Raw genomic sequence first — 19,048 nt, 5'->3', positions numbered from 1 at the left:
CAGCATAGGTAGCCAGGGATAGGTGTAGCCAGTGGTAGGTGGCGCAGCATAGGTAGCCAGGGATAGGTGTAGCCAGTGGTAGGTGGCTGCAGCATAGGTAGCCAGGGATAGGTGTAGCCAGTGGTAGGTGGCGCAGCATAGGTAGCCAGGGATAGGTGTAGCTAGTGGTAGGTGGCGCAGCATAGGTAGCCAGGGATAGGTGTATTCAGTGGTAGGTGGCGCAGCATAGGTAGCCAGGGATAGGTGTAGCCAGTGGTAGGTGGCGCAGCATAGGTAGCCAGGGATAGATGTAGCCAGTGGTAGGTGGCGCAGCATAGGTAGCCAGGGATAGGTGTAGCCAGTGGTAGGTGGCGCAGCATAGGTAGCCAGGGATAGGTGTAGCTAGTGGTAGGTGGCCGCAGCATAGGTAGCCAGGGATAGGTGTAGCCAGGATTGGTGCCCACAATATAGAGAGCCAGGGATAGGTGTAGCCAGAATAGGTACTCATATAATAGGTATCATTCTGCACTGCAGTGCAATTCTGTTTTAAAATTAGCTTATTGGTGGCAGTCAGGTCAGGTGACACGAGGACTGGGAGAAATCAAATTACAACTTGTGATCAGTGTCAGACTTTTTCAAAATGAGCTTATCTGCAGGTGGTAGTCAGAGATGACACATTGGGGAGATCAAATGACTGCTTGCTTAGTCACAGAGTGCTTGTGTCAAACAGGCTAAACTCTCTAAATACATGCAGGTGCAGCCAGGCAGGGTCTGCTTTCCTAGCTGGCTCAGGCTGGCAGGCAGGCCCAGGCCCCAGAGTACAGAAGGTTATCCTCTACAGTCCACATCCACACTACTCAGACAGTGGGGGAGGCTCTCAGATGGGGCTGGGTATATGGTATGTGGTGGCGATGCCCTTATTTTTTGGTGGCTCTAGGCGTTTCCTGCTTGCCTTACTTGTTGCTGGCCTGGAAATATGGCTCCCTCCTGAGTCGTACAAGCTACGCAGCGGCAGTACGCAGCGGCAGTACGCAGCACTCGCAGACTCTGGGCGGGAACGCAGGACTCGGGAGGAGGAGTGCGTAGTGTGTGTGCGCTCCAGCCGCTAGGGGGAGCAGCGTCTAAATTACATGCCGCGGTTGCATCATCATTACAGGACGCCTGTACGCAGTGCCTGACATCATCCAGGAAATAGCAGAGAGAAGGGCAATAACGGCGGAAACCGGTATTTCGTAAATGTGCACGGTACGGTTACCATGCACACTGAAACCGTGATATATCGTGAAACCGGTAAACCGCGGCAACCCTAACTGCAGGATGTCTGAACAGTTGGAGCCTGTGTGACCAGGTGGGAGCCTGTGTCCCAGGCAGTGTGTGCTGCAGGGTGTCTGATCAGTTGGGAGTGTGTGTGACCAGGTGGCAGCCTGTGGCCCAGGCAGTGTGTGCTGCAGGGTGTCTGATCAGTTAGGAGTGTGTGTGACCAGGTGGGAGCCTGTGTCCCAGGCAGCGTGTGCTGCAGGGTGTCTGATCAGTTAGGAGTGTGTGTGACCAGGTGGGAGCCTGTGTCCCAGGCAGTGTGTGCTGCAGGGTGTCTGATCAGTTAGGAGTGTGTGTGACCAGGTGGGAGCCTGTGTCCCAGGCAGCGTGTGCTGCAGGGTGTCTGATCAGTTGGAGTGTGTGTGACCAGGTGGGAGCCTGTGGCCTAGGCAGTGTGTGCTGCAGGGTGTCTGATCAGTTGGGAGTGTGTGTAACCAGGTGGAAGCCTGTGTCCCAGGCAGTGTGTGCTGCAGAGTGTCTGAACAGTTGGAGCCTGTGTGTGACCAGGTGGGAGCCTGTGTCCCAGGCAGCGTGTGCTGCAGGGTGTCTGATCAGAGTGTGTGTTACCAGGTGGCAGCCTGTGTCCCAGGCAGTGTGTGCTGCAGGGTGTCTGAACAGCTGGGAGTGTGTGTGACCAGGTGGGAGCCTGTGTCCCAGGCAATGTGTGCTGCAGGGTGTCTGATCAGTTGGAGTGTGTGTTACCAGGTGGCAGGCTGTGGCCCAGGCAGTGTGTGCTGTAGGGTGTCTGATCAGTTGGGAGTGTGTGTGACCAGGTGGCAGCCTGTGTCCCAGGCAGTGTGTGCTGCAGGGTGTCTGATCAGTTGGAGTGTGTGTTACCAGGTGGCAGGCTGTGGCCCAGGCAGTGTGTGCTGTAGGGTGTCTGATCAGTTGGGAGTGTGTGTGACCAGGTGGCAGCCTGTGGCCCAGGCAGTGTGTGCTGCTGGGTGTCTGAACAGCTGGAAGTGTGTGTGACCACCAGGTGGCAGCCTGTGGCCCAGGCAGGGTCTGCTTCAAGAGGAACCAACGCGAAAATCTTAAAATTTAAAACACATACAAATAAGAAGTACATTTCTCCCAGAGTAAAATGAGCCATAAATCACTTCTTTCCAATGTTGCTGTCACTTACAGTAAGTAGTAGAAATCTGACATTGGGCTAGTCCATCTCCCCATAGGGGATTCTTAGCATGGCCTTTATTCTTTATAAAGACATTCCCTTAAAAAGATTTACATAAAGATGCTGGCCAGCCTGCCTGCTCTCTGCACACTATTTTGGCAGTTGGACAGAGCAACTGCCATTCATTAAGTGCTTTTAAAAATAAAGAAAACCCTGAGAACCCCCCTAGGAGAAGATGGGCTGGGCACAAATCTGTCGGTAATGTCAGGTTTCTACTACCTACTGTAAGTGACAGCAACATAGGAGAAAAGTCATTTATGGCTCATTTTACTCTGAGAGAAATGTACTTCTTATTTGTAGGTGTTTTACATTTTAAGATTTTCGTGACACTTGCTCTTTCAGGAAGTGGCCTGTGTCTGGGCTCCTGATCAACTACTTTACAAGGGACTTATTGGATATTGTATAATTAAGGAGGCTCTGCACAGACAAAAACAAACAAACTGCAACTAACTGCCTACACAGGACTAAAAAACAACACCTCTGCCTGGAAGACCTTCCCTCTGTTTATTCAAGTTCATGGAGTAAAAAATGTTTAACACTTCTTACAAAAGTAGTTCACTTTAATTTCATTACTTTTCCATAACAAAAGGAACTGAATGTGTACAGTTAGTGCGAAGAACAAAAAAGATAGGGACTGTAGGAGAATTCGTTCTATAGGATAAACAAAAATTGATTGCTCTCTACTGAAACGCAGTGCGTCTGACTGTCCACAAGAGGGAGTCTGGAGCACAGCTGGAAAGCAACCTATTTCACAGCTGCTATTAACAATTATTTTTATTATTATTTACTTACAAATTGTCACTTTGTGATGCAATGTTGTGAAATAATGCAGCAAGGGGTGCAGATTTTTTTTTAACGCAAGACAAACAACCCTAAAAGCATGAGGCAGGAGGGGACATTGCCCATCAGGCTTACAAACCAAAGGTATAAAGCAGAGGTGCCCACACTTTTTTGGCTAGTGAGCTACTTTTAAAAATTAGCAAGTTAAAATGATCTACCTATGTACAATTTTATGAGCACATTTCTATATACAGAATGGAAAATGTAGTGTGGTTGGGATCTACTATGAAGTCCTTCACGATCTACCTAATAATAATTCCTTTTCTTGTATAGCGCTTTTCTCCTGTTGGACTCAAAGTGCTTGTAAGGCAGCCACTAGAGCGCACTCGGGTTCTTTCGCGAAAAAAGTAGGCAGTTAAAAAATGTGACAGATGACAGGTTTTGGGCCAGTCCATCTTTTTAAGGGGGATTCTCAGGGCTTTATTTGTTTTCAACAGCATTTCCTGAACAACAGTTGGAAAATCTAACTGACATAATAGTGTGCAAGTGATTAGGGAGGCCGGCTGGTATCTTGCTATTTTGGCAGTTAAACTGCTGTTCAGGAAATGCTGTTGAAAACAAAGAAAGCCCTGAGAATCCCCCTTAAAAAGATGGACTGGCTGAAAACCTGTCATCTGTCACATTTTTTAACTGCCTACTTTTTTCGCGAAAGAACCCCTTTAAGGAGACTTGCCCAAGGAATTCCTTACTGAATAGGTGCTGGCTTACTGGACAGGCAGAGCCGAGATTCGAACCCAGGTCTCCTGTGTCAAATGCGGAGCCCTTAACCATTACACTATCCAGCCACTGCACCCCTGGGCACCCCTGGTTTAAAGGATACCCGAGCTAAACTCCTTTGTACAAACAGAGGTTCCAGGCACGTATGGGCAGGAGTTCTCATAACCACCGCTCCCCCGGTTCACCTCTGTCCCCCTCCGTTCCCTTGTAAAAGCCCCCGTAAGTGTTCCAAGTCTGCCAAGTTGCGCACTACTGTGCAAGCGCTGACCTGGCGGCACGGAACCTTCATCAGCTTCCTGTCACAGGCAAAATGCCAGCTTAAATACACAATAGTAACCTTAAATTATAGGGGACTAGAAGGCCTAAAACTTAACTTTTAATAAATATGTCAAAACATTGGTCATTACAAAATAACTGAATGTGATTCAGCAGTGAATTGAGGCAGGAATAGTGATAACCTCCCCCCATTAGCATTGACCAGGGTTAGCCTCAATTCACACTGCTACATACAGAAATTACACCACCCAACAACAAAAAACCCTATATGTTTCACCCCCCCCCCCTTAAAATGGGGGCTTTGTCAGGAGTACATTAAAGTGCTTGTGCTAGAGTGTGCTGTGCTAAAGTATAATAAACTACTTACACATCACATCATATCACAAAATAACAGCCTTTAGGCTAGAGTAGCAACCACCCGTGCACATGGACTGTCCACCGTATACAACCAGGTGGAGGAGGAAGGGGTGGGGTGTGACATCATCCATTCACACACCCATCTGCCCCTTGCTAATTGGTCCTTGTCCGTGTCAATCCGGTGCAGTCAAAAGAATTTGTGATGCTCGTTATTTGAAATACCATCCCCCACCACCCCTTTCCCCCAAGCAACTTGTCCATAACGATCTACTCCCCTTCTAAACTAAAATGGCAGCTTAGTCAGTGTCTGAAGGTGCCAGTAAGGGCTGGTGCACACCAAGAGCGATTCTGAGCGGTTTTTTAAAACGCTTTTGGGGCTTGGCTAATGTTAGTCAATGGGCTGCTGCACACCAGAGCGGCTCGTTTTTCCCTCAAACGCAAACTCAGGTCCTGCAGCATTTTTGAGATTTCTGAGGCGTTTCTGCCTCAATGTAAAGTATAGGAAAGTGGAAAACCGCTCCATATAATGTTCCACCTCACACCAGTGACAGACACCAGGCCACTATGCAATGCCTGACATTATTACACAGTACTTGGGCAATGAAACCCAGTCGCTATCAGAGCAGAGACAGGAGCAGACAGAGAATGTGCAGCTCTCCCGGGACCTGCAGCAATCAGCTCTCTAAATATCTCAGGTAATGAGACTACAGAGACAACACGTCTGACTTCATACCTGCAGCAAGTTACAGCAACCGTCTGACAGACACAACAGCATCCTTCCAGTCACAGAGCCCAACTGTCTGTACATAGACAACCTCCCCTGGTGCATGAGGACAATATGAGGCTTTCTGATAAAATTGATTATTTAAAAAAAAAAAATACTAATAGCAATATATGCCCATGATGTATTATTATTATTATTGATTTATAAAGCGCCAACATACTCCGTGGCGCTGTACAAAGTAAGAAACATGGGGTACATAATACAGACAATAGTGAACACTAATATACAAGATACATAATGACAAAATACAAAAAATGATACAGCACACAGAATACAATATACAGAAGTGGTAATGACAGTAATAAAAATAACATGATGAATAAAATGTATAGTGATTTCCAAGACACAAAAGGGGGAGAGAGCCCTGCCCTTGCGAGCTTACAATCTAAAGGGAATGGGGGGAAAACAGGAGGAGGGGTAGTATGCAGCAAATATATAGAGGCTTTGTGTTTTAGGATACCTAGTAGGAGTGCAATTTGGTCTTAGGACAAAGGGAAGTGGCCTAAGGTAGCGCACATGCTTGTCGGAACAAATGAGTTTTTAGAGAGCGTTTAAAAGTAACAAAGGTTGGCGAGTGACGGATGTGTTGTGGGAGGGGATTCCAGAGAAGGGGTGAAGCACGTACAAAATCTTGTAAGCGTGAATGTGAGGAGGTGATTCTAGAGGAGGACAACAGAAGATCATGTGCCGATCTGAGATTGTGATTGGGATTGTATCTGGAAATTAGTGAGGATATGTACCGGGGAGAGAGATTGTGGAGAGCTTTGTAGGTTAGGGTTAGGAGTTTGAACTGGATCCTCTGGTTAATTGGCAGCCAGTGAAGAGCTTGATAGAGAGGGTCAGCAGAGGAAGATCGAGAAGAAAGATGCATACCTATGAAATAGCCGCCGGGAGACTTGGACGCAGGATACAGCCGATATATACGGCTTATCCTGCTCCTGTACAAGTCCTGGCGGCGTTAAATACTATTCCCCCTCTAGGTCCATGTGGATGGTGGGGAATGCTGTAATTCAGCTTCCAGCTATTGCTGGCGGCCGAATTACAGCGTTTTAAAAGCAACTTCAGCTCCTTCTTTTGACGGCATGGAAGTTACTCAGTTCGCGCCGCTATAGCTGTAATTCCTATTATGGTCTATGGTGGCGCTGGCTGCACCAAAACCTCCTGCGCTGTTATTATAGCGCTCGGCCCAAGATTCCTCCCCTGAGCCAATCGCACTCAGTGACTTGTACTGGACGGCGCTTTGTATGAATTTGCTGCATTAAAGAGGTACTGCAGTGTAAACAATGAATTGAATAAAACCGGTTATCTTTTACAATATTCATTTATAGATGATTTAGTCAGTGTGTGCTCATTGTACAATCTTTCCTCTCCCTGATTTACATTCTGAAATGTATCCCTGCAGGAGACCTTTTTAGTTCTGCCAGGTGATCTGTATGGAATCTTCGCTTACTGGGAGTTCTATGCACAGAGGGAGCTATTGCTTGCTTGGCAGTTGGAAAAACCTGTTATTTCCCACAATGCAATGAGGTTTCCCAGATTGGGATGCTGTCAGGGCCACGGTCCTGACATCACACTGTGGGAGGGGTTTCACCACAATATCAGCCATACAGAGCCCCCTGATAATCTGTTTGGGCAAAGATAAAGATTTCTCGTGGGAAAGTGAGCAGCTTGGGATGAAGTTCAATCCTTGGTTACAGTTCCTCTTTTACGTTCCTGTGGCTTCTTCCAGCCCCCTGTAGGCTTTCAGGTTCCTCACTGTCCTCCCAATTCGATCCAATCTGCTGCTGTGCTCCTGCAAAAGCTGGCAGATTGAGCTTCATCACAGCATACTGCCCATGTGCCTCCTCCATTGTGCTCCTGTAGTCAGGGGCACTCTGCATGTGAGCAGTTGCAAGCGGAATGCAGCAGACTGGGAGGACGGGAAGGGACCTGGTGGACTACAGGGGGCTAGAAGAAGCACCAGGTAAGTTAAACTGAGCTTCTTTAGGTCATTAAAGGACCACAACTGCCCCCCCCCCCCCCCCACACACACACACACACATGACCAGGCTATATTTTACAACTCAGTGCTCTGTAGCTTTAAGAGCTACAGTAACGAATCCCCCCTTCCTCCCCTGCCCACCAAACAGAGATCTAATCATTACTGCAAACTGTAAAAAAAAAAAAAAATATGAATGTTCTTTTTTTTTTTTTTAAATAAATGTCACTTCCCCCCCCCCCTAATCCCTCCCTCCCCCTGATGACCAATCAGGGCAATCCTCTCTCATAGGCATCAGCCTATGAGAGAGGATCACAGTCAGAGCCTCTCCAGGGGACAGCCAAGTCACAGGGCCGTCCCCAGTACAGCGTTGCTTTAGATTGCAGCGCTGTACAACATGAACAAACAGCCGCTGGTAGGCTGTTGATAGAGCAGACCTCCGTCACTCAAGCTGGGATGCGCACACCCTGCAATCTCCTCCCCCAGTACCCCACGCCAATCGGCGTTACCCGGTCCTGGGGGAGCCACCTTGCGGCCCCAATTGGCCTTAAGCAGTCATAAGGTGGTTAAAGGGAGTCTGAAGCCAAAAAAAAAAAAAAGATACTTACCTAAGGAGAGGGAAGGCTCCGAGTCTTATAGAGCCTTCCCTCTCCTCGTCCCGTCGTTCCTCCGCTGCCACCCCCCGTTAGCAGTCTCCGACCAGTTGAAGACTGCTCTCTGCCACTGAGGTAGGCTTCAGGAATTCTTCAGGAGCACTTGGGCTCCCAAAGACAGGCCACTCCATACTGCGCACACGCGAGTGTCCTCTCTCACGCATTTGCACATGTGGCGTACGGAGCCGCCCGCCTAGGAGTACTCAGGCTCTCGAAGACTGCCAAAGCCTCCTGTGGCAGGGTTTCTCCCGGAGGAGCCAGTGCTGGAACGCAGGGAACGTGAGAGGAGCGGGAAGGCTCTATTAGGATCCAGAGCCTTAGGTAAGTATCTGGTTTTTTTGTTTTTTTTTGGCTTCAGATTCACTTTAAGGGCTGCACTCTCACCTTGCAGCGCTAGGGTCCCAGGTTGATTCCCAGGTGGTACACCACATGAGGTTTGTATGTCCTCCCACTTTAAAAAGGACAAATGAAGTGACAAGTATATGGAGGCTGCCATATTTATTTCCTTTTAAACAGGCCTGCCGATCTGTGGCTGCAGTAGTGTCTGAGTCTAGTGTCTTGTCAGAACTGACAATAATGTCAGAAACACCTGATCTGCTGCAGGCTTGTTCAGCATCTATGGATACAAGTATTAGAGGCAGGGGATCAGCGGGACAGCCAGGCAACTGGTATTGCTTAAAAAGAAATAAATATGGCAGCCACCAAATCCCTCTCACTTCAGTTGTCCTTTAAGTGGTTTTCCTCGAAGGTCTCCTCCCACATTCCTAAAACATACTGGCAGCACATCTCTCTAATGGCTCATAAACATGAGCCACCGCTGTGGCAAGAGCCATGAAAAAAAAATAAAGCAGCGACAGTTCGTTGCCAGGTTCTCTGTGCAACAGCCGTACACACGGCACACAGAGCGACACAGATTCAGCGGAAGCTGTTGCCGAAGGTTCCTCCCCCCGCCAGAAGCTCCATACATGGTGTATGGAGTTGCTGTCGCTAGTCCGCAAACACACGGCGGACTAACGACAGTTGCGTCGAAGTTGTGGCGACAGCTGTCGCCAGGCGATTGGCCAAGTCAATCGCCCGGCAACAGCTCTGACAAGCGACGGTTCGTGGCGCGCGCCTCATACACACGGGCGACCTGTCGCCGCAACATGCGCGTGCCACCTGGATGCGACGACAGTAGACCATGTGTATGAGGCTTAACTGACTCTAGCCCATGATATGGATATAGTGCTGTGATAGGAACATTACAATAAAATACACACCACACTTGAATTAACACATGCAGTGTGTGTAACTGACACTTAATACTGACAATGATTATTCTGCCTGAAATGTCCGCAGGGCTGAGCCCCTCTTACCTTGTAGACCCTTAGGAAGTTCCATAGGCTTTATCACTTGTTCCGTGATATCCAATGCACTAAGTCCCTGTAGTCTCTTTTCCCAGAAAAGCTAAAAGAGAAAAAGAGAAAATATTGTATGAATATAAATTCCCAAGCACATTGCCCCCCTCCTAATCCTGCCCCCTGGAAGATGTTCCTCCTTCCCTCCTCCTTGCCTCATAATGCAATGAGCAATATATCTGTACAGCACTCACTCCCAGCAGTTCCGCCCACAGGATCCAGGTGGATCTCCAAGGACCATACCATGGTGTGTGCCGAAGTACCTTAAAGGATACCCGAAGTGACATGTGACATGATGAGATAGACATGTGTATGTACAGTGCCAAGCACACAAATAACTATGCTGTGTTCCTTTTTTTTCTTTCTCTGCCTGAAAGAGTTAAATATCGGATACGTAAGTGACGGACTCAGTCCTGACTCAGACAGGAAGTTACTACAGTGTGACCCTCACTGATAAGAAATTCCAACAATAAACCACTTTCCTAGCAGAAAATGGCTTCTGAGAGCAAGAAAGAGATAAAAAGGGGACTTTCTTATCAGCGAGGGTCACACTGTAGTCACTTCCTGTCTGAGTCAGGACTGAGTCAGCCACTTAGATACCTGATATTTAACTCTTTCAGGCAGAGAAAGAAAAAAAGGAACACAGCATAGTTATGTGTGTGCTAGGCACTGTACATACACATGTCTATCTCATCATGTCACAGGTCACCTCGGGTATTCTTTAAAGAGCAACCGTAACCAAGAATTGAACTTCATCCCAATCAGTGGCTGATATCCCCTTTCCCACGAGAAATCTTTTCCTTTTCTCAAATGGATCATCAGGGGGCTCTGTATGGCTGAGATTGTGGTGAAACCCCTCCCACAGTGTGATGTCAGGACCCTGGTTCTGACAGTTTCACTGGAGTTCCTCTTTAAATCACAAGTGAGGATGATGTGGAGGCTGCCATATTTATTTATTTTTAAACAATACCAGTTGCCTGGCAGTCCTGATGATCCTTCAGGCATCAGCAGTATCAGAATCGCACACCTGAGACCAGCATGTGGCTAATCCAATCAGACACCTGATCTGCTGCATGCTTGTTCAGGGGCTATGGCTAAAAGTATTAGAGGCAGAGGATCAGCAGGGCTGCCATTCAACTGGAATTGCTTAAAAGGAAATAAACATGGCAGCCTCCATATACCTCTCCCCTTGGGTTCCCTTTAACAAATACCAGTTGCCTGGCTATTCTGCTGATCCTCTGCCTCTAATGCTTTTAGCCATAGCCCCTGAACAAGCATGCAGCAGATCAGGTGTTTCTGGCATTATTGTCAGATATGACAAGATTAGCTGCATGCTTGTTTCAGGTGTGATTCAAACACTACTGCAGCCAAATAGCTCAGCACGGCTGCCAGGCATCTGGTATTGATAAAAAAGGAAATAAATATGGCAGCCTCCATATCTTGATGAAGCGGGATGTTGCCCGTGAAACGCGTTGCCATTTTTTAGGAGTATGTGAATAAATTATTGCATCTTCAATCAACAGTATTGAGTCTGTTTTTAGGTGTAGCCGGACCACCACCGCCACCTGAATATTTTTAAACCTTTTAGAAAATTGTATTCTTTTGGCGCTTCTGTAACTCCGTATATCCATATTCATCTCGCTTCAGTTGTCCTTTAAAGGGAACCCGAAGCGAGTAAAATTATTTAAAATAAACAAATGATGTAGCTGCAAATGAATATTACATACTAACCTCACCGCCAGTTCCTCTCAGAAGCTCACCATTTTGTTCTTACAGTGATCCCATCCAGTTCCGACAGTTTTTTGTCAGAACTGAAATATACCAGTTGCTGTCAGTTATATATCAGCAGCTGTCAGTTACAACTGATGTGCCAGGTAATGTCCATGCTTCCCTATGGCTCAAGTGGGTGATATTACAGTGCAACAGTGTGCCGACCAGGAGCTGTTAGGGGGTAATGGCCATTTTTAAAATGGAGGACGGAGAATTCCATTGATCACAGTGGACAAATGGGACGCAGGCGAGGAGAAAGAGATTGAGACGTAGGCTACACAGAAGGCAAGTATGACCTGTGTATGGTTATTTTGACTTTTTATTTTCAGTACAGGTTCTCTTTAAGAAAGGTGACGTGCTGCAAACACGTTACGTAGGCGAACTTGGACTTTAAAGCTCTGCCACTTCCTGCCCGGCTTCTGGAAAACTCTGGCCCTGTGATGAACTTCCTCTTTGCGGGTTCAGCTTACACAGAAAAATGTGCAGCTGTTGCTGGACTACCAGTCTGAGCATGCCCTGCCACTGACCAGAGCGGATCCCTGACCTCAGGCCCTGCGAATGGCACCTTGACACGAGCAGGTGTTGGAAGAGGAGGGCTGGAATGCCAGCAGCAGCATAACACATGTACGCCTGAGAGCTGCAACCAAACTCTACTGCAGAGGTGTCAAGCTCAATCACGTAAGGGACAAAACCTAAAGCATAGTCTAATTCGCGGGCCAAATTGTTTATTAAATTTTAAAAAGTATTGAACAGTCTCATCTTAAGTGGCGTAACTACAGCAACCATGGGGGGCCTGCTACTTCACCTTCTGCAGGGTACTGCACTGGAGTAGTTTAATATTTTCCTGCTACAGTGCTGCTTTGGGTCTCGTCTGATCTGTCTGACAGCCACATACTCTATTCGGCATACCATTGGCCTCCTGACACACGTCATGTGATCAGGAGCTGGAGGTGTGAAGGAACAGAGCATGCTGCTGCTGGGAAAACCAAAAAAACAAAGCACGTCGCCCCTCAACAACAACAACAAACATCCACAATAACCCAGCAATTTATTTGCCTACAGGGGAAAAAATTGCATGGAATGCCACATCGTACGCATACATGGGTTACCAAAATGTCCGATGTGTATTCCGTACATACCATCTAAGTGTAAGGTGTATGGCCTACGGGGGGGGGGGGGGGGGGGGGGCGTGAACTATGCGTCTGGGGTGGCGGGAGCAAGTCGCTACCAGTCCTTACCATCTATTAGGGCCCATTCACACGAGAAATCGCTGAGCGATTTTCTGGCATTTTCCTGCGTTTTTTTTTTACAAGTGATTTCCCAGCGATTTTTCACTGTATACTGTAAAACTGTAAAACTGTTGATTGTGAACAGGCCATCGATTTCTGAGCGATTTTCCAGCGTTCCTATACTTAACATTGAAACGCTAATCGCTCAGAAAATGCTGCAGGCAACGTGTTTGCATTTCAACAAATCGCTTAGATGAGAACACTTCCGTATACCTTTATTGTACACTGAAAACGCACACGTGTGAATGGGCCCTTAGAGCAGAGAGGAAGTTCTGCGTTCAGGTCTGCTTTAAATGATATATGCAAACGTGTATCAGGCCTGGCAGACTGTGAAGCAACACGTCACGCTGCACAGGCTGGTTGTTATGAAGTGTGATCCAACTGCAAGAAAACATTCCTGAACTCTCAAGAGAGAGTCTCTGGGTGTTGTTGACACCTAACATGACTGCATTGTAAAGTTCATTAACACCTAATCAGTGTAACTCTTTATAGTGACAGGAACCAGAAGGAATGACAAAAAAAAAAAAAAATTTACAGGTCTGCAAGTCATGTACATTTGTTGTCCTGGTTTCTCATTTTTGAAACATGTGCCTTCTTGTATTTCCTCTCCTATACTCCCACTAACACCCGACCCCTCCTTTCCACTCCATAGCTCCCAACTGTCCCTCTTTTGGAGGGACAGTCCCTCTTTGGGAGCCCTGCCCCTCTGTCCCTCTTTCCTCCTCATTCGTCCCTCTTTCAGGACTTTGTCCCTCTTTCTATGTAAATATATATATATTTCTCTACTAAAAATGTATTTGACTCTAAACTTTATTCCCATCCTATAACTGATACTGTATATTACTCATTTTAAAATGTTACTATGAATGTAAAATGAACCAGGATAGAAAGGACCAGTGTGGTTTGAATTATAAAACAACATTTTTTTAATGAAATCTTTATAGTATGTGTGACTAGGGGGTGTGACAGGGCGTGATCAGGGGTGTGGCATGGGCGTGGCTTAGGTGTCCCTCTTTCTCATCTCAAAAAGTTGGAATGTATGCTAACACTACTTCCCCTCTCCACTCCAAACACTGACCTCCCCCCTCTTCACTACTAACACTAAGCTCCTCCTCTCATGGGGGGGGGGGGGGGTCTATCAAGGTTTGCAGCCAGTCTGTGGATTAGTGCAGGCCTGAACATGACTTCTGTTCTGAACAGCCAACTACTCTTGCAGCAAGCTGGAAGTTTTTGGCCAGTATGCTCTCTAAACAGTATACTGTTACTATGGTTGCTAAGGTGATCAAATTGCACTGTCAGTTTTTCAAATTCTTAGCTGGTTGCAAATTGAAATGTAAAGTCATTTTTTTAATAGCATGTCACAAAATTGCCTACGGAGCACCCATCTATGCCTATGGCAATTACATAGTGACATTTCTGCAACCATTGGCTGCTACATTTAAGTACAAACCTGAACTGAAAATTAAAAGTCAAATTAACCATACACAGGTCATACTTGCCTCCCGTGTAGTCTACTCATCAATCTTTCTCCTTTCCCGCATCCTGTTTGCCATTTTTAAAATGGAGGACAGATAATTCCATCAATCACAGTGGACAATGTCCCTGTAGCAGCTTTCTGGTCAGCACACTGTTAAACTGTAATATCGCCCACTTGAGCCATAGGAAAACATGGACATTAACTTGCACATCAGTGGGCTTATTTTAAGACGTTTTCTGTTTCCGATTCCCTGCGCTTTGTGGGGGATTCTTTTTTTGTGGTTAGCAGTTTCTGACGCGTTTTTCCTGAGCGTTTTGGTAATTCACTCCCTGACAAAAGTCAGGAAATGAACTCTTTGATCCGGAAAAGATTAAATACAATGTATTTATTCTTAAAAACGCGAACGCTATCGCTCCACAAAGCGGTTTTGTGAGCGTTTTGCGTTTTTTCTATACCTTCCATTGAGGCGGAATCGCCTCAAAAATGGCTCAAGCACCGATTATCTAAAACGGATCGGAAACGAAACGCTTAGATATGAACTATCTCATAGAGAATTGTTGTGTAAGCGCTTTCAGGGCGATTTAGAAAAATCAGCCGCGCTTAAAAAATAAAACCGCCTGCAGTATGAACAAGCCCGAACGGACATCAACTGATATATTTCAATACTGACAAAATCTTGTTAGAACTATAAGGAATCACTGATAAATAAAAATGGTGAGCTTCTGAGAGAACCTGACGGCAAGGAAAGTATGTAATATTCATTTCCAGGTACATCATGTGTTTATTTTAAAACATTTTACTCAGTTGAGGTTCCCTTTAAATGAGGCCTGTGTTTACAATGCACATATTGATCTGTGCCTGATAATTGTAGGAGGTGGGGAGGGTGCGGCAGTACATTAATAAATGCATGCTTCAATAAACCTACAATTAACTTGTAAGCACCTGCCCTGGCTGCTGCCACCTAAGTGGCTGATCCTGTTATACTGGCCACTCCCCCACCATGTGACCTCCAGCCCAACTCATCACCCGTCCCTCTGTGCCTGCATGTCCAGCCCCTGTGTTGGTGCGCAGAAGCTCACCGTATGTACTGTGCTCAGTGATGTCATTGCACACACACACACGTAATTTTGATAGCAGCCAGGACACTGGTGGTCCCACAGCAGGGTCCCAAGGCTGGAACTGTAGAGTCCCTTTATAGTAAACACCAAGGGACCAGGAAAAGTAGTTTACTACATCAGAATTGGCCATACTTTGTATATTTATACAGAGGCATTTGCTGGGACTTGAGGACTGGGTTTACCATAGTCAGAGGTTTACTATAACGAGATTCTACTTTAACTCCAGGATGGGGACAGCAGGATGGGGGGGGATGATGGTAAAGCTGCTTGAATACAGCCTGAGGGTGTCCAAACATTACTCGATTTTCTGGGCCAATCAATACCCCAACATGAGCCCCCTAATTGATTTTCGGACGATTTCCAATGGTTCGCCAAAGGATTTCTAGTTACGCCCCTGCCTCCCACACACACACACACACACACACACAGAACAGGAAGTAGGTTGTGGGCAGGAGCCAATCTTAGTGCTCTCTTACAGCAAACTGACAAACTTCTGGGGCCCATACACCTAACGATTTTCCCGCCGATATACAGCCATTTCGATCACAGTGATATACGTCCGAAAAATCGATCGTTCCTGTCGATTCCGGTCGACCCATCCGTGCGGAAGATTTTTCTTGGTCGCCGGTGGGTCGGGAGTGCGTCGTTAGCGGCGTTCGAATTTCTGACGACCGACGCAATACAGCGGTAATACATTACCTGCTCCAGCCAGCGCGAGTCCCTTGGTCTTCTTCTCCGCTTCGGGCTCCAGAGCTACACAGAACTTCCTGTCCCTGCAGGAAGTTTAAACAGTAGAGCGCCCTCTACTGTTTAAACCCCCCCTGGACAGGAGGTTCAGTAGCCGGAGCGGAGAAGAAGACAGCGGGGACTCGCGCCGGCCAGAGCAGGTAATGTATGAGGGGGGGGAGCAGCGGCAGCTCCGCAGATTGTGATCTGTTTCAGGCTGAAATCGATTCACAATCTGTTTGCAGTAAAGGTGGCCATACGATCCCTCTCTGATCAGATTCGATCAGAGAGGGATCTATCTGTTGGTCGAATCTGATGGCAAATCGACCAGTGTATGGCCACCTTTAGGGTGCATACGCACATGCAATTTTGATTGGCCAATAGCAGATCAATTTTTCCACCTCCATGTAGTATGTTGGCCAACAGATTTTGACTACTATGAGCAGATTGTGTAGATAAGCTGTCATACTACATGGAAGTATTACAATAAGCTCTCATACTATGTGGGAGTAGTATAATAGGATGTTGTATGTACCCTAACAGGCCTTCACAGGAAATGATCAGATTGTCCAGCTACAATACCAGTTAGCAAGTGTATGCTTGGTCACCTAAAGCCCATTGCATCCCAGCTCACTGGCGTCAGCCTTCAGGACACGATGCTCACCTGGCGAGGCTGGTCGATGACCCGCTGAGGATCAGACTTCACTTTATTGTTGGGGTGATTGGTGATTTTGGTGACAGGTTGCTTGAAGATAGAGGCAGTCTGACGGATCGGTAGGGTGGTGTTCAAGTCTGGTTTTGCCTGTGAAAAACAAGCATGTCATGTTCATAAGGGATTACTCACTCACTTGCCTTCTTAAAACAGAAGGTATTTGCGATTCTTCAAATTGGAGTGAACATATGAAGTCTCCCACAATGCATCACTGCTGAATATGCAAATTGTACCTTTACAAAATGACTTCTGTATGGCTAATACTGTGGTGAACCCCTCCCTGTCTGCTTACCTCATTGCATTGTGGGAAATATATATATATATCGTCATCAGGGTAGCCACTGATGAGTGTTGATGACGAAACTAGTAGGGCGAATCCCGGAAGTGGCTGTGCGTGGACTGAAGCTTGGTGATAGGACGGCGTGAGGGAAGCTGCCCTGATCAGCTAGACAGGATGCCTGAAGGGGATCCTGTTAAGCCAGCCTTGGCCACAGAGACGGGGGAGAGTCCATACTCTATGCCTGAATTTTACTATGATCTATGGCCTGGTGCACACCAAAACCCGCTAGCAGATCCGCAAAATGCTAGCAGATTTTGAAACGCTTTTTGTTATTTTTCTGTAGCGTTTCAGCTAGCATTTTGCGGTTTTGTGTAGCGTTTTTGGTGTAGTAGATTTCAGATATTGTTACAGTAAAGCTGTTACTGAACAGCTTCTGTAACAAAAACGCCTGCAAAACCGCTCTGAACTGCCGTTTTTCAGAGCGGTTTGCGTTTTTCCTATACTTAACATTGAGGCAGAAACGCATCCGCAATCCAAAAAATGCCTCACCCCGGGAGTATGCGTTTCTGCAAAACGCCTCCCGCTCTGGTGTGACCCACCCCATTGAGATACATTGACCAAGCGTATCCGCAGCCGCAAGCGGCTGCAGAAACGCTGAAAAAGCCGTTCGGTGTGCACCAGCCCTAAGTGAGTGCAAAAAGTATTGTATATATATTAGAGATTTAACGGAGTTACGCTATGGGAGATTTTTTATTCGAAGTTATATGTGTAGGAAGAAGTAATAGCTAACAGTGAGCAGTTGTATGATATGGGATATCTGAAGAGAAGCAAAGTGAAGAGGAAAATCGGTATTTGAAGGAGATTTGGTCGTAAGAGGTCAGGAGTGACCTGGTAATATCCCTAATGCCGTGCATACACGGCTTGTTTTATGTGCCGGATCGAGCCAGCGGCTCGATGCCGGCGCATCCCCGCTCGCATCCCCTCCCCCACATGGGATTCAGGTGCAGCCTATTCATTTCAAAAGGCTGCGATCCTGCATACAAAATTGCGTGCGGAAAACGGCCGCGATTCGCATGCAGTGGAAATGGGCCCTATGGGAAATCAAAAATACATGCGAACTGCATGAGCTTTGTCCCCAAAAATTATCCGATAAATGTATTTTTTCGATTGCCGCTCGTCCCCGCCGGCGCTTCCTTATCACCGCTCGATTCCCTGCCATTGTCCGCCGGCGGGAATCGAGCGGGCGCGGGTCGAGCGGCATGAACGGGCCAGCTGAATATTATCAGCTGGCCGGATCAGCTGGTCGATACACGGTACAGAAACGTCCCGTGTATCCCCAGCATAAGGCGTGTAAAGACCCCAGTGGTTTCATATATTTGGTGAGTGTTGTCATATCAGGTGTGGTGGAGGGGAGTACAACTTTATCAACTACAACGTGAAAGTGTCGCTTGGACTGAGAGGAACATCTTTAGACATTCTGGGTGCGGCTGAACGTGGGCTCCAAGCCGGGATTCTGGGCGTGACTGAGCATGGGATGCGAGCAGACATTTTTGGTGTGTTTGGACATGCACTTCGATCCGAAATTCTGGGTGTGGCTGAACATGGGACGAGAGTGGGAATTCTGGGTGTGGCTGAACATGGACTGGGAACAGACATTCTGGGTGTGGCTGGACATGGGCAGCGAGCGGGCATTCTCGGTGTGGCTGAACACGGGCGGGGAACAGATATTCTGGGTGTGGCTGAACAAGGGCAGCGAGTGGGAATTCTGGGTGTGGCTGAACAAGGGCAGCGAGCAGGCATTCTGGGTGTGGCTGAACAAGGGCAGCGAGCGGGCATTCTGGGTGTGGCTGAACAAGGGCAGCGAGCGGGCATTCTGGGTGTGGCTGAACATGGGCTGCGAGCATGCATTTTGGGTGTGGCTGAACATGGGCGGTGAGCAGACATTCAGCCTTCTGAATTCCATGCTGATGTGTCAAGCCTTCACTACATGAATGAAACACTCACTGCCGACGGAAATTAGGTTGCAAAAATGGATAAGCTGCTAGGAAGCATAAGGTTGGGAGCACAGTTGTCTGTGCAGAAAAACATCCGTTATCTGCCATGTACGTTTCTGCTGTTTTTCCTTCATTGGCTTTTTTTGTGTGTTTGGGGACAAAGCTCATGCAGTTCGCATGTATTTTTGATTTCCCTAAGGGCCCATTTCC

General features: G+C 47.2%; 1 protein-coding gene across 2 annotated transcripts in view; it reads right to left on the bottom strand.

Moving 5' to 3' along the window:
* LOC137530806 (methyl-CpG-binding domain protein 2-like) overlaps positions 1-19,048 on the bottom strand; it is a 120,123-nt gene that overhangs the window by 36,026 nt on the left and 65,049 nt on the right. Inside the window, exons 3-4 of one of the 2 annotated variants that reach the window (XM_068251339.1) lie at positions 16,517-16,654; positions 9,431-9,521 (exon numbers count right to left, since the gene is read on the bottom strand). In XM_068251339.1, the coding sequence (XP_068107440.1) occupies positions 9,431-9,521; positions 16,517-16,654 (229 nt within the window). The remainder of the gene's footprint in view (positions 1-9,430; positions 9,522-16,516; positions 16,655-19,048) is intronic. The other variant, XM_068251340.1, reaches the window with a different exon arrangement.

This window comes from Hyperolius riggenbachi, chromosome 1 (genome assembly GCF_040937935.1).
Source record: "Hyperolius riggenbachi isolate aHypRig1 chromosome 1, aHypRig1.pri, whole genome shotgun sequence".
Lineage (NCBI taxonomy): Eukaryota > Metazoa > Chordata > Amphibia > Anura > Hyperoliidae > Hyperolius > Hyperolius riggenbachi.
The sequence above is the reverse complement of the archived record's forward strand: the minus strand, read 5'-3'. Positions and strand labels throughout refer to the sequence as shown.